The sequence below is a fragment of the Littorina saxatilis genome, linkage group LG12 (genome assembly GCF_037325665.1).
Source record: "Littorina saxatilis isolate snail1 linkage group LG12, US_GU_Lsax_2.0, whole genome shotgun sequence".
NCBI classification, from domain to species: domain Eukaryota; kingdom Metazoa; phylum Mollusca; class Gastropoda; order Littorinimorpha; family Littorinidae; genus Littorina; species Littorina saxatilis.
The window spans coordinates 74,200,551-74,214,397 of record NC_090256.1 but is presented as its reverse complement, the minus strand read 5'-3'; the positions used below and the strand labels follow the sequence as shown (position 1 = coordinate 74,214,397).

At 45.0% G+C, this 13,847-nt stretch overlaps 1 protein-coding gene across 3 annotated transcripts in view; it reads left to right on the top strand.

The window, feature by feature from the left end:
• The window catches only part of LOC138983237 (fibroblast growth factor receptor 4-like), a 96,725-nt gene that overhangs the window by 13,300 nt on the left and 69,578 nt on the right, over positions 1–13,847 (top strand). For all 3 annotated transcript variants that reach the window (XM_070356656.1, XM_070356655.1, XM_070356654.1), the window contains exon 2: positions 113–377. In XM_070356656.1, the coding sequence (XP_070212757.1) occupies positions 281–377 (97 nt within the window). In that variant the 5' untranslated portion in view covers positions 113–280. The remainder of the gene's footprint in view (positions 1–112; positions 378–13,847) is intronic.

Here is a 13,847-nt window from a genome sequence, read left to right as displayed (position 1 = left end):
TCTCTCTCTCTTTTTAAACCCTTTCATCTTCTGACGTGTGTTTTCTCCGATGACATCATTTTCTGACGTGTGTTGTCTCCGATGACATCATCTTCCATTCTTTGCTTTTCAGACCGTATTGCAGTTGGATTACGTGCTGCGTGCATCCTTCCTTCGCCATGACGAGAGGGATTACCACAACGACGACGTCAAGGACTACGACAACGACCAGAGTGTAAAGTTTATGTGTGTGTTGGTGCGTGCACCATGAAGACTTCCTGAGGATTATACTGTGCAGAAAATGGGCTGGAACTTCCTGCTGCTCATCTCATCAGTTCACCTCGTCTCACTCGCCCTCGCCACCGTCGGGCCTGGCCTCGGCAAGGAAAGTCCGGGAGGTACGTTGGCATGCTTTTGTCGTTGGTTTGAACAAAACCTTATTCAAATTTTGTATCGTGACATATATTTATAAGAAAGTTTTACCTTCAGGATCCGTACTTTAGCATATATATATACACATAATAATAATCATAATAATAATAATAATAATAATAGAACATTTATATATATATATATATATATATATATGTAGCGCTTCTCCACAGCTCGAAGCGCTTTACAATTTCTCAATTATAGTTTATATTGGGGAATCCCAGGGATGTTTTTGTTTTTGTTTCTTGGTTGTTTACAATTACCCGATGTTTTTCTGAACGCTCTCCAGTCCACCCAGCTGGCAATGCCGGGTACCTGACCCTGCTTAGCACTTGGGAAGGTAAAGGCAGCGAGGGAGAGGATATATATGTGTTCTTCCCTCATAAAGCTGGCCCTAGACAACTTGAGATCTCTAAGTCTAACATGCAATCAAATATGGTTATAATAGAAATACCTTTACCTTGGTTGATTGGTTGGTTGGTTGGTTGAGATAGACAAGAGGACAAGGCAAGTCGAGGAAAAAACGAGGGTAATGGATTAATAGGAAAGTAGAGTCAACAAGAGCATGAACAGAGAGAGACAGAGACAGAGAGAGAGAGACAGAGAGAGAGAGAGAGTTGCATGGCAAATGCGAAACTCCTAAATCGTCATATTGCTGACCAAGACGTGAATTAACTCAATGCAAGCAGTAATTAAAATGTCAGAAACTGATCAAATAAACTAAAATATACTTCATTAAAGTTTAAAAAACATTGGCCTTGGCTTATAACATGAGTCATGGTATAATTATACATGTCGTGAATTGAGCAAGCAATGCACTCGGGTCCGTGCACATTGTCACAAGGAAAGGGTTCAGTTCTAAATCAAGTGAGTGAAATGGGGAGGAAAAAGGGCGGGGGGGGGGGGGGGGGGATTTTTGGGGTTGTGGGGGAGGAGGAAAACAAAGAAACAACATTTAGCTGTCAGATCAGCAGGTCCCCCCCGCTGGCTGTTCAAACGTCGCTGGCACAGAGTGGGGTTTGTTGCGAGTCAACACATGGTGGGCTGAGCCATTCCAACCACGTGGTGCTCTCCGCTGGTGTTAGTGGTGGTGGTGGTGGTGGTGGTAGTCGTTGTGATTGTTGTAGTGGTGTCTTTTTGTTTTGTTTATGTCGATGTTATTGTTGAAATGACTTTTGAAGCGTATTGTAGAGAGAGAGAGAGAGAGAGAGAGAGAGAGAGAGAGAGAGAGAGAGAGAGAGAGAGAGAGAGAGAGAGAGAGAGAGAGATTTGTTTAAATCCTGCTCACAGAGACAGTACAGACAGACAGATACATATTATATGTGTTTGAATCTTGCTGAGAGAGAGAGAGAGAGAGAGAGAGAGAGAGAGAGAGAGAGAGAGAGAGAGAGAGAGAGAGAGACTCAGACTCAGAACTTCATTACAAAAGGATAACGGTTTTAGGCAAAGCCTATTCTTCAAACCTGTCCTTTATTCAACACATAAAGACAGACGGACATAAAAAATAAAACTTCAATCAGATAAGATACAGAATTACATTGTATGGGGGAGAGAGAGAGAGAGAGAGAGAGAGAGAGAGAGAGAGAGAGAGAGAGAGAGAGAGAGAGAGAGAGAGAGAGACTGACTATTAGGGTTTAACGTCCTCTAGTCTTAGACCAACTGGTCTATATTGGGACAGGTATTGGTAATACGTTGAAGATATCATATGGTGTGATACTTTGATTCGAACAAGCCCGCTGTGGCTGTCTTCTTCGACACACCAGCATTGGGTTTGTCTCGTCAAAGTATCGAAATACGATCATGATAATCGGAGACGAGAGATGATGCATGCGTGTCTTCGTGTTTTCCAAGCCCTGAGACTTTCGCTGTGAACGTGGGATCTTTTTCGTGCGCATGTGTGCACACGGGGGTGTTCGGACACCGAAGAGAGTCTGCACAAAGTTGACTCCGAGAAATAAATCTCTCGCCGAACGTGGGGATCGAACCCACGCTGACAGCGACCAACTGGCTACAAAGCCAGCGCGCTACCTTCTGAGCTACGTCCCCGCCCCTGAGAGAGAGAGAGAAAGAGAGAGAGAGAGAGAGAGAGAGAGAGAGAGAGAGAGAGAGAGAGAGAGAGAGAGAGAGAGAGAGAGATTGGGGGGGGGGAGACCGACAGACATCTAGAGAGATAAAGATGGAGAGATATCTATTGGAATCCTACTCGTGGTTCGTTTTTCATTGAAAAGCTGCACGGATGGCTGATTGACTGGGTGGAACCAAATGTGGGGTGTGGGATTGCACGGATATAATAAGTATGTATTGGGTCTTTTTAGACACGCGTGAAGCGGTGACCCGAATCGGTCCCTAAAGCCCGAACTGGTACTCCACTGAGAAACACTGCATTGCCAGGCTTCAAGTTTTATTTTTTATTCGGTCTCTATGTCACTGGGGCATTGAGAACAAAGAGACAAAACCGTATTCTTACGGTTAAAATCCAGACCACCCATAGGTCGGGCAGATTCTTCTTTTTTGCGAATTTTAAGTGACTTGCTCCCGCCCCTCCACACTCACTAACGGCGATTTGGAGTGCTTTTCAAGTTCTTGTTACTATCTTTTATTTCAAGGACAAATTTATCATTATTATTATTGACTATGTGGGACATGAGGTGTTAATACGCTGAGAAAATGTCAATAGCAAGAACAGCACAGTCGGAGAGATTTCCCATCTCAAGATAAAGCAAGCCCACTGCGGTCGGTATACTAAAAACTAGGTGGTGTGTGTGTGTGTGTGTGTGTGTGTGTGTGTGTGTGTGTGTGGAGTGTGTTTGGAGTGTGTGTGTGTGTTTGGTGTGTGTGTGTTTGGAGTGTGTGTGTGTGTGTGTGTGTGTGTGTGCGTGTGTGTGTGTGTCTTTGGAGTGTGTATACATGTGCTGTCATTCGATATGCTGCCGTCAGCGGGGAAAGGGAGTGGATTAAAAACTCGTCGATCGCTCGTTTTGGTCTTTGCTTTATTCCCCCTCCTCTGGTTGTTGTTGGGACGCACTAGCGATGACATCACCCTCGTTATAATCATATATTTTGTGAGTGCGGGAAAGGGTCTTGAGAAGTAACTCTGTGTGTGTGTATGTGTGTGGAGCTCAGCTACGAGGTGGAAATAATTGCCTGGGTGGATTTTGAACGTGAAGACCCCTTTTGGCATGGGTGTTTTGATAATGGTTGCAGATGTTGTGTATAGTGTGAGTGTTGCAGAGGTCAGGGTGGGAGGGGTAGGGGGAGGTTGATGATTCACGGCTGTGTTGCCAAACTCCCAAGTCAAGGAGACTGTGTTGTGTACGTGCGGCAGTAGAAAACGACAGGGAGTTGTAATTGCAACTCGGAATTTATATTTTCTGTTGTACCTTGATATTCCTCCGACGTTGTTTATCCTCGAATGTGGATGGTTGGGCACATTCTTAGTCTGTGACTGAAGCTGTGTACATATTTATAACTGAACACAGTTAAAGTATTGAAGCGTAATACCGAATCATGCCCCTAACTCAGTTTCAATCATTGGGAGGTGAACTTACAAGAGAGGCACTGCAATCGTACCTTACTAAAGATCTATGTATGCATGACATTTGGAGGTGAACAAGTGGAAACTTGCACGAGAGGCATTGCACGCTTTTCTCAGGGCCACATAATCAGAGTAGCATGACATAGTTGGATGCCGAGGGGACAGAGAGATGCAGGGAATTGGGTCTGGGATCAGGCAGGTAGGCAGGCACAACTCCCCTGGAATCCTCCCAATGTTGTCCATGGGCGAGCTAAACCCGTTGTACACAGCTACGGTTTAAATTCCGAGCGACGATGAACGCTCTTGAGTTCTGCTGTGGTTTGGGTTGTTGTTCTTAGATGTTGCTGTTTTGTTTGTTTGTTTGTTTGTTTGTTTGTTGCTTTTTGTTTGTTTGTCAGAGCAATGCAATTGTTCAATTCTGAGTAAGACTGGATCTCTGAACGCCAGTACATTAATTTTGAGCATACACCTCCAGGACAACCTGTGTCTGGCCCGTCTGAAAACACCTCCGCGTGAGGGGATTTGCTGCCAGCGCGGTGAAGATAGAGGGGGAACATTTTCTCTGCCCGCGCGGCAGCAAGCAGAATGTCTCTGAACTGCATTGACTAGCCATGCATGTAGCTAACTTCTGCCTTTGATGCTGAACCCTTCGTTAAAATCTTGAGCGAAGTTCTGTACTGAACGCGGCAAATCAACTAAGGTTTGCGTGCACAGGATAACTGCATTGCGCTTCCTGAAACTGATGCTGAGACCAAAGAGTGTATTTGTAGGGATACACTCTTTGCTGAGACCCAGTAATTAGGAGCCAGAAAGAAGAGAGACTAAGAAAGACTGAGTATGTGTGTGTGTCGGAGGGGGGAGGGGGGTTAAACTAGAGGGGTTGTGGAATGATGGAGCATTCGAAGTAGAGACATTAGTGATTGACCACAGCCGACAGTTTAGCGAAGTGGAGTGCTTTTCCGTTGGAGCGATGATCCCCCTTGCGCCAAAGTGCGTTGGACCTCCATCGTGGGAAGGTCTTGAACTTGTATTGACTTCACAACCACCGACGGGCCAGAAGGCTGAGAGAACTTTGGGGTCGTAATGACTAATGGGTGATAATTGCAGTCCTGCGTTTCATCGTTTAATGACGCCGCTGTAGTAGTAGGAGTCATCCTCAGCCTAAGCTACCTGACTCACTAATCTTGCGCGGAGCTGTTTAATGACGCCGCTGTAAGGATAAATGGTCTATGAGTAGTGGGAGTTATTCTCAGCCTAAGCTACCTACCTCACTAATCTTGCGTGGAGCTGATGAATGAGCCCGACTGTAGGCTTGTAAGCATCTTATTATAATGGGCACGAGTTTTATGGCCCCATCTTTTGACCTGGATCGTCAAGGGGCCATATGTTCCCCACGGTACGGGCCTGGGAGAAAGTGAAGTAGTGGGGTGATAACTGACCAAGGATTGTCTGTTCGGTATTACGCGGTTTGTTGGTAATCTGAAGCTTCTTCGCGTCCCCGTGGAGAGCCGGTAGTACGATTCACTTCAAAAGGAATGGAGAGACTGAAGCAGTTCTTTAAAAGAGTATTATCAATATATATGTATTGAGCGAAGAGTTCACTGCTACCGCTGAGGCCGTTAAATCACAATCTCGTTCAAGCAGTTCTTGTCCTCATTGCTGTCAGTTTAGTACGCAAAGGAGTTGTCGGAGGTAAGACAAGGGATCTAGTTACGAATCGAATGATATGCCGTAATCAGCCACATGCGTTGAACCCAAACGTTATTAAGTTCAGGCTTTGAAGTTAAACCGAACATCGAGTGTTCTCTATTTACTCCCCAACTTATAGCATTGCGTACCGCTAGTACTACCTTAGCGATACTCACTGAGAGAGAGAGAGAGAGAGAGAGAGAGAGAGAGAGAGAGAGAGAGAGAGAGAGAGAGAGAGAGAGAGAGAGAGAGAGAGTGCACACACACACACACACACACACACACACACACACACACACACACACACACACACACACACACACACACACTCACACACACAGTCTCACAGACACACGGACAGAGACGGAGACAGACAGAGACAGAGGGATGGGCGATGGCGAAACTTCAGGGCTAGTCTTGATGATAATGTTGTTATGGTACAATGTAGTGGCAGTCGTAACCTTGTGTGCTATTTTATTTTCATATTTATTCTGATGTATTATAATTATAGCTTTGTTGATGTATTCCCAAATCCGACATGGTACACCGTCCACTCCGACTCTTTCATTTTGTGAACCCTGGGAAAGGTAGGACTACTAGGAGTTGTGCAGCTGACCTTTTACACGCTATATATTACGCTGGGTTGCTGACTCTTGTGCTCAAGTGATGTATATCAGCGTGATAATTTACCCCAGCATTTTGCTCTGCTTAATGTCAACCGGGCTAGAAAACCCCAGTGTTGGACGCAAACTCATGACGGTTCAGCCCTACCCCGGCATTGGACGCAAACTCATGACGATGAGCCGTTGAGAGATTTAAACCTTTCTGAGGACATTTCATTTTCAGAATAGAACAAAATTAGAAACTTTTAGAAAAGGTAAGAAAAACTTTTTCCAGTGCTCTTACCTCGCTTTGCTTTTAAATCTGAAATGTACGGTAATACCTGCAAACTTTATCTCAAGTTTTACAGTTTTTGTGTTTCCGGAGATATTTGCAGACCCGTCCTTTCTGAAGCAGAGTGTGGATTTATGTCTCACAGCGTCTTATAACAAAAAACAAACAAACAAAACTAAAACTGAAACTAAAACCAAGATTATCTGCACATACACCATTTTGCATGGACGTAAATATACGCCTGCCACTTAAAAAAAAAACACACACACACACACACACAAAATTTGAAAAAAATAAAAATTAAAAAAAAACTCTGTACAGATGCCAATTTGCAGCAAGAAGACAATTCTTCCCGGCCCCCAAGGACCTTTTTTTAGGCTTGCTTTTTAGCACAAGGCCAGAAAACTTGGATTGGATTGCGGACATGATACGGACATGCTCTCCCAAGAGGAACGTCGTCAGAAAGCGTTGGTTGGCTTGGGTACACTGACTTGGGAGCGTTCTGTCACCGCTAAAATGGACTAAAAGAAAAAAGAGAAATCCATGCTAGTGAAAATTAAAAGATTGCTAAAAGCTTTTAGTATATATATATATCACAGCTTATAAAAAGGAATCAACATGAAAATAACTTTGGAGAAAAAAGAAAGGAAAGGGTGGGGTAGGTCGTGGTGGTAAGAAACTAACGGCTAGAAGCTGTTCTATAAAAAATATATATCTATGAGAGAAAATACACACTCAGAAAAAGACAAGCAAATGAGCAAAAAAGGAAAGAAAAATAACCATGGAGAGAGAGAGAGAAAAAAAAACATAGCCTAAAAAAGTACCCACGAAAATAACTTCAGAAAAAGAGAAGGAAATAACAAAAACTAACTCAGAGAGAGAGAGAGAGAGAGGGGGGCTAACAAATGCACACACACATAGTCATATAACTAGAAAAGGTGAAGGAAAAAAATGTTTTAAAAAGTAACTAAAAGAAAAAGAGAAAAACATCGCAAAAAAAGTACACACGAAAATAATTGCAGAAAAAAAATTAACATAACAGAAAAGTAAACTATTAAAAAAAAGTAAAAAGAAAGAAATAGGCTTTAAAACAGCAATACAACTGAGTAAGTAAAAACGCCGCAAAGGAAAGGGGGGAGACAGCACTGCCTTGCGTGAGTCGCAGCACTGGGGTGGTGACCTTTCCATTTTGGGTGACGTTGGGGGTCTCTGGTCCCCGGCCCTGCCCCGCCTGCCCCCGGCCCCTGATTTCCTGTCTCGGGGGCTGGCTAAGAGCAGTACAGCCCTCACAATTGCCCCCAGCTGCTGCCTCGGTGCACCCTCTCTCGCTGCTCGGGCTGCTTGTAGGTTTGGCTGATAATGCTATGTATAGAAATAGATTTTAAGTCGCTTGATTTGGACGTCTGTGAGAGAAACATTTAGCCTTTTGTTTTTTGCGCGTCCGAGAACTGTGTCTCGGTCGCGCGCTCGCGCAGACAGACAAGGAGACAGCCAGGTACACACATACATACATACCCGCTGAATGCACGCACACACACACACACACACACACACACACACACACACACACACTAGCACGCACGCACGCACTGACGGAACATTAATCATTCTCGCAACCCCATGTCCACCCATTTTCACAATGCACACATTCTGCATCTCAGCCTTTAGCATAATATACCCTCTCTCTCTCTCTCTCCAATGCACACATTCTGCATCTCAGCCTATAGCATAATAATATACCCTCTCTCTCTCTCTCTCTCTCTAACTCTCGCCTCCCCTCTCTCTCTCTCACCCCCCCTCTCTCTCTCTCTCTCTCTCTCTCTCACTCCTCTCTCTCTCTCCTCTCTCTCTCTCCTCTCTCTCTCTCCTCTCTCTCTCTCTCTCACTCGCCCTCTCTCGTTCACATGGGATTGCATTCCAGGAACTCACACACTTGTGTTTTTGTTCCGAGTCCATACTGAGTTCATACTCACCTTGTTCTGTGCATGTCACCATGTGCCGAGAATGCGCCTAGCACAGCCAGTCCTGTTGGTCAGCATAGCATTCCGCTGCTTGTTCTACAACTGACCTTTCCCAGCGAGGGAATAAAAGACTAAAGAAAGTCGTCGGATGACGGCCACATGGGAGTGCTTAGTGGAGAGTGGGAGCAGAGGGCGCCACAAGTGGCGGGAAAACAGTGAAGGAAACTGGACGTAGCAGAGTCTCACGGGTGTCACGTGCTAGCGGCAGTGAACAAGTAGTGTGACTGTGGTCAAGGTGCTACGGCGGCTTGGACAGAAAGTTTTATTCTGATTTTTTTCCACCCATCAAAAGCAGTCAACACGCATCTCCGTTTCTGCAGCAAGCCAGTAAGGCCTCAATTTAATTTGCTGTCTGCATGACGCTTTGGCATTGCATTTTCGGTAGTAAAAAAAAACCCAACAACTTCGTTTAGTCGACTTATCACTTATCACGACGGGCGCTGTGGCTGGGTGGTAAGACGTCGGCCTCTTAATCGGAAGGTCGAGGGTTCGAATCCGGCCGCGGCAGCCTGGTGGGTTAAGTGTGGAGATTTTTCCGATCTCCCAGGTCAACTTATGTGCAGACCTGCTAGTGACTCATCCCCCTTCGTGTGTACACGCAAGCACAAGACCAAGTGCACACGGAAAAGATCCTGTAATCCATGTCAGACTTCGGTGGGTTATAGAAACACGAAAATACCCAGCATGCTTCCTCCGAAAGCGGCGTATGGCTGCCTAAATGGCGGGGTAAAAACGGTCATACACGTAAAATTCCACTCGTGCGTGTGCAAAAACACGAGTGTACGTGGGAGTCTAAGCCCATGAACGAAGAAGAAGAATCACTTATCACTGTTTCATTAGTTTATAATTTCTTCTTCATTTCAACTTTTTTGTGGAGGTGGTTGGTTGGGGGAGGGCCGAGGAGTTACTTATTCGCTCGTCGTCGCGAGCAGAACGTTGTCCCCATGACCACGTGACCACCGCTTATTATTCTCACAGTGGCGTTCTCAGTTCTCATTTTATGGCCTTGTTTACACATTCATACCATCAGAGAGAAGTCATGACCTCACGATGGCCCAGTCACACCGTATACAGTAACCAAGGGACATAAACTTTCCCCGGAGCTTGGCAAAGTTGAAGGTAGAGGGGGTGTCAAACTTGTGTAACAGGACAGAACGTGAAGAGAATCGTCACACGCGTCTTGCTTGTACCTTTGAAGAGCAACAACTCGCTGTCACCGTGAGGACATTTAGTGTTATGAACTCATGTAGACCCGTCCAGGCGGTAATGGAGCCTTGCACTTGTCAAAATACCTAACATTTCAGTTTAAACATACATTCTTTGCGTTTTCTGATGTGACTAATGAACAGGAAAAAGAGTAAGCTTGAACACGACAAAAAAATGTGAATATGAATTTGCTGGAATGTCTAATCATTGTTTCGTTTTAAAGTCAATTTCATTGTTAATACTCGTTTCTTGTGAGGCCGTGGTTTAATGCTGCAAGGTCAGCCGTGTTGCAGGTAACTTGAATTCATTGATCCCAGGTAAATTACCAAAAGGAGAGCACCTGAGAACTTCTCACTCCAATGATCTTGGGTCAATAAAATCAAGTCACAAGCAATGCAACTGGCAATCCTTGTCTAACACACCGCGACACTTTGTGTTCGAACTCGAAACTAGAAGAAGTCAACCTGTACACATTGGAGAGAAATGATGTATCGCATGGGATGGCAGCGTACGCTTTATCACGTCCTCTGGCAGTAACGTCAGACATAAAGGTAGAGCAAAAAGTGCGAGTTTTGGCGACCATCAAAGCGTGGAGGGGGGAGCGAAGGCTAGAGTGAAGTGACAGGGCAGCATGGCGAGAAGACGACGACAACAAAGCACAGACGTCGGGCGCAACAAGCGGACATCGTGTTGCTGTGTCAAAGTGTCTCGTGTGATTACACTTGTGACACCATGGAATGTTGTGTCTGGCCCTCCCTCGGTTCCACATGTCCCCTGTCTGTGTCTGACTCTGTCTGATTGTCTGACTCTCTCTCTCTCTCTTTCTCTCTCTCTCTCTCTCTCTCTCTCTCTCTCTCTCTCTCTCTCTCTCTCTCATCCATCCAATTTTCTCTTTCGCTCTCTCTTTGTTTCAATCTGGATGTGTGTCTCCACCCCCCCTCCCTCCCCCCGAATGTTATGCAGCAGCAGAGACAGTGTAGCTTCTGTGGCTGCAGCCAGTTTTCTCTCAGGCTCGGTTTGGCCAGATTCCATTGTTTGGGAAAACCCAACACCACATTAACTTGATTTCGCTGAATAAATGTCACTGGCGTGTGCCTGGGACAAGTATGTCCTCCGTCTGTTGAAGTGTATATATTTGCATGTACGACAACATGTGCAATAGTAAGGTTTGATTCCTCCCTTGAGGGCAAAGAATGCAGTGCTGTTTTCGTTTTGTTGATCTTATCTTGTCTGCTTTGTATACATGTATAATCGTGGGAAGAAAAGGGTATAGATTGTTTTGTTCATTTGTCAATGCAAATTAGAAAGTGTGAGGCAGTCGCGAAATCGCGCATTTGATTGTCATTAAAGATGATTATGATGGTCTGATATCATCTTTGAATGTTCGCTCAAACATTTTATAATGTAACATACAGTGGTCTGCAGCAATTGTTCTCCAGTTGCTATTAAGGCTACAATCATGGAGGTCCCATCAGTGACACTCCTTGTGCGAGTGTGTGTGTGCGTGTATGTGTGTGTGTGCGTGTATGTGTGTGTGTGATGACAAGGTGTTTGGAAGTTGTAACCATGTTTGTTGACAAGTTACACAGTTGTGGCTGTGGGTTTTGCTTGGCCGTGGCGAGACGGCAATCGGGCCTACACAGGATCCTGCAGGAGTCAACAAACACACAGCAGCTCAGCGATTCTCTGGGCACCCAGCTGGCGAGGCTGCTGCTCTTGCTGCTGCTGGCTTGTTCTAGGGCTTAATTTCTGTTTGTTGCTTCTCCTGTCTTGACTTACTCACAGCTATTCCAGCGCCCCGCTCTCTGTGTAGATATGTACACCTATACTACAACCAACCTGTCTTCACTTTGCGCTGGAGAATTCTGCCGATTCTGCTGCTACTGCTGATGCTGCTTGCGTTACCTGTGTGAGAGAGTTAGAAACCCAATTTGGAATGGTTGTAGGATCAAGTTAACATGCTTTGTGTCTTGCGCCTTGTTGTGGTTTAGTTATGTGTGTGAGAAGGGTATAAATAGAAGCTTAGTTTGGGTTGTTTGTAAGGTCAAGTTTATATTCTTTGTGTCTTGCGCGTTGTTGAGGTTTAGTTATGTGTGTGAGAAGGGTATAAATAGAAGCTTAGTTTGGGATGTTTGTGAGATCAAGTGTACATGCTTTTTGTCTTAGTCCTTGTTGTGGTTTTGTTATCTCCTGACAGAAGAACAGGCTGATCGGCCTCGGCTCGATCTCGCACTAGTCGGATGTTGCAGGGTTTGTTTTGTAGTTTGTGTGGGGAATACTGGCTGATAAGGATTTGTTGTGTCGGTGCCCCCCGTGGGTTAGGGGGAGTCCCATATTGGTTGGGACGAGAAAGAATTTACCCGATGCTCCCCAGCATGCCGTAAGAGGCGACTAACGGTTCTGTTTCTCCTTTTACCCTTGTGTTTCTTGTATAGAATATAGTCATTTTTGACTCACATGCGAAGCAAAAGTGAGTCTATGTACTCACCCGAGTCGTCCGTCCGTCCGTCCGTCCGGACGTCCGTCCGTCCGTCCGTCCGGAAAACTTTAACGTTGGATATTTCTTGGACACTATTCAGTCTATCAGTACCAAATTTGGCAAGATGGTGTATGATGACAAGGCCCCAAAAAACATACATAGCATCTTGACCTTGCTTCAAGGTCAAGGTCGCAGGGGCCATAAATGTTGCCTAAAAAACAGCTATTTTTCACATTTTTCCCATTTTCTCTGAAGTTTTTGAGATTGAATACCTCACTTACATATGATATATAGGGCAAAGTAAGCCCCATCTTTTGATACCAGTTTGGTTTACCTTGCTTCAAGGTCAAGGTCACAGGAGCTCTTCAAAGTTGGATTGTATACATATTTTGAAGTGACCTTGACCCTGAACTATGGAAGATAACTGTTTCAAACTTAAAAATTATGTGGGGCACATGTTATGCTTTCATCATGAGACACATTTGGTCACATATGATCAAGGTCAAGGTCACTTTGACCCTTATGAAATGTGACCAAAATAAGGTAGTGAACCACTAAAAGTGACCATATCTCATGGTAGAAAGAGCCAATAAGCACCATTGTACTTCCTATGTCTTGAATTAACAGCTTTGTGTTGCATGACCTTGGATGACCTTGACCTTGGGTCAAGGTCACATGTATTTTGGTAGGAAAAATGTGTAAAGCAGTTCTTAGTGTATGATGTCATTGCTAGGTTTAGTTACCCTAAAGGTCGAGGTCAAGCATGTGAGTCGTATGGGCTTTGCCCTTCTTGTTTGTAAAGATTTTAGTCAAGCAGTATGTAAGAAATGTTAAGTCCTTTGTACTGGAAACTTGCATTCTCCCAGTAAGGTAATACTACGTTGCAAGCCACTGGAGCAAATTTTTGATTAGTGCTTTTGTGAACAAGAAACAATTGACAAGTGGCTCTATCCCATCACCCCCCTTCCCTCCGTCGCGATATAACCTTGAACGGTTGAAAACGACGTTAAACACCAAATAAAGAAAGATGTGTCGGTTGCACCTTCTCACTGGAGTAAGCTAAATTCCCACGTGCATGCGGCTGCTTGGTCGTTGCAATGTCTTCTGGAAGTAAACATGAGTTGTCTGACTGGTTTCGGCAAATTATTCATATTGAGAGACGGGTTTTGGATGGAGGTAGGTAGATGCTAGTTATAGTCGTGTGGTGTTGTTCAAAGCTTGCTCGCGTATCCTTGACGGATGCAGTAAAGTAGGTGACCGTAGTACTGAACAAATCATAAACAGCAAAATAATCTGCGTGTGAACATTTTCAACCAGGAATTTCGCTTATGCGCTTAGCACCTTATAGATGCCACACACACAGCACGGGCGAATGGAAGAAGAATTATGCGCGCCATGCCCCGAGATGTAAACATGCCACAGCTGATCAGCGGCTATTGCGCTACAAAGACAAGAACAAGTGCCAGGGACCCCCGTGGTCCTCTATTAGCCCCAGGCCGCGCTGCGTCGTCATTAACGCTGCACTCCTCCCGGAGGTTAACTAGCGAGATGCTTGCACCCTGACGCGTGTTTCTTTCAGGCGAGATTTGCTCGCGGCTAGCCTCTCGCGGAG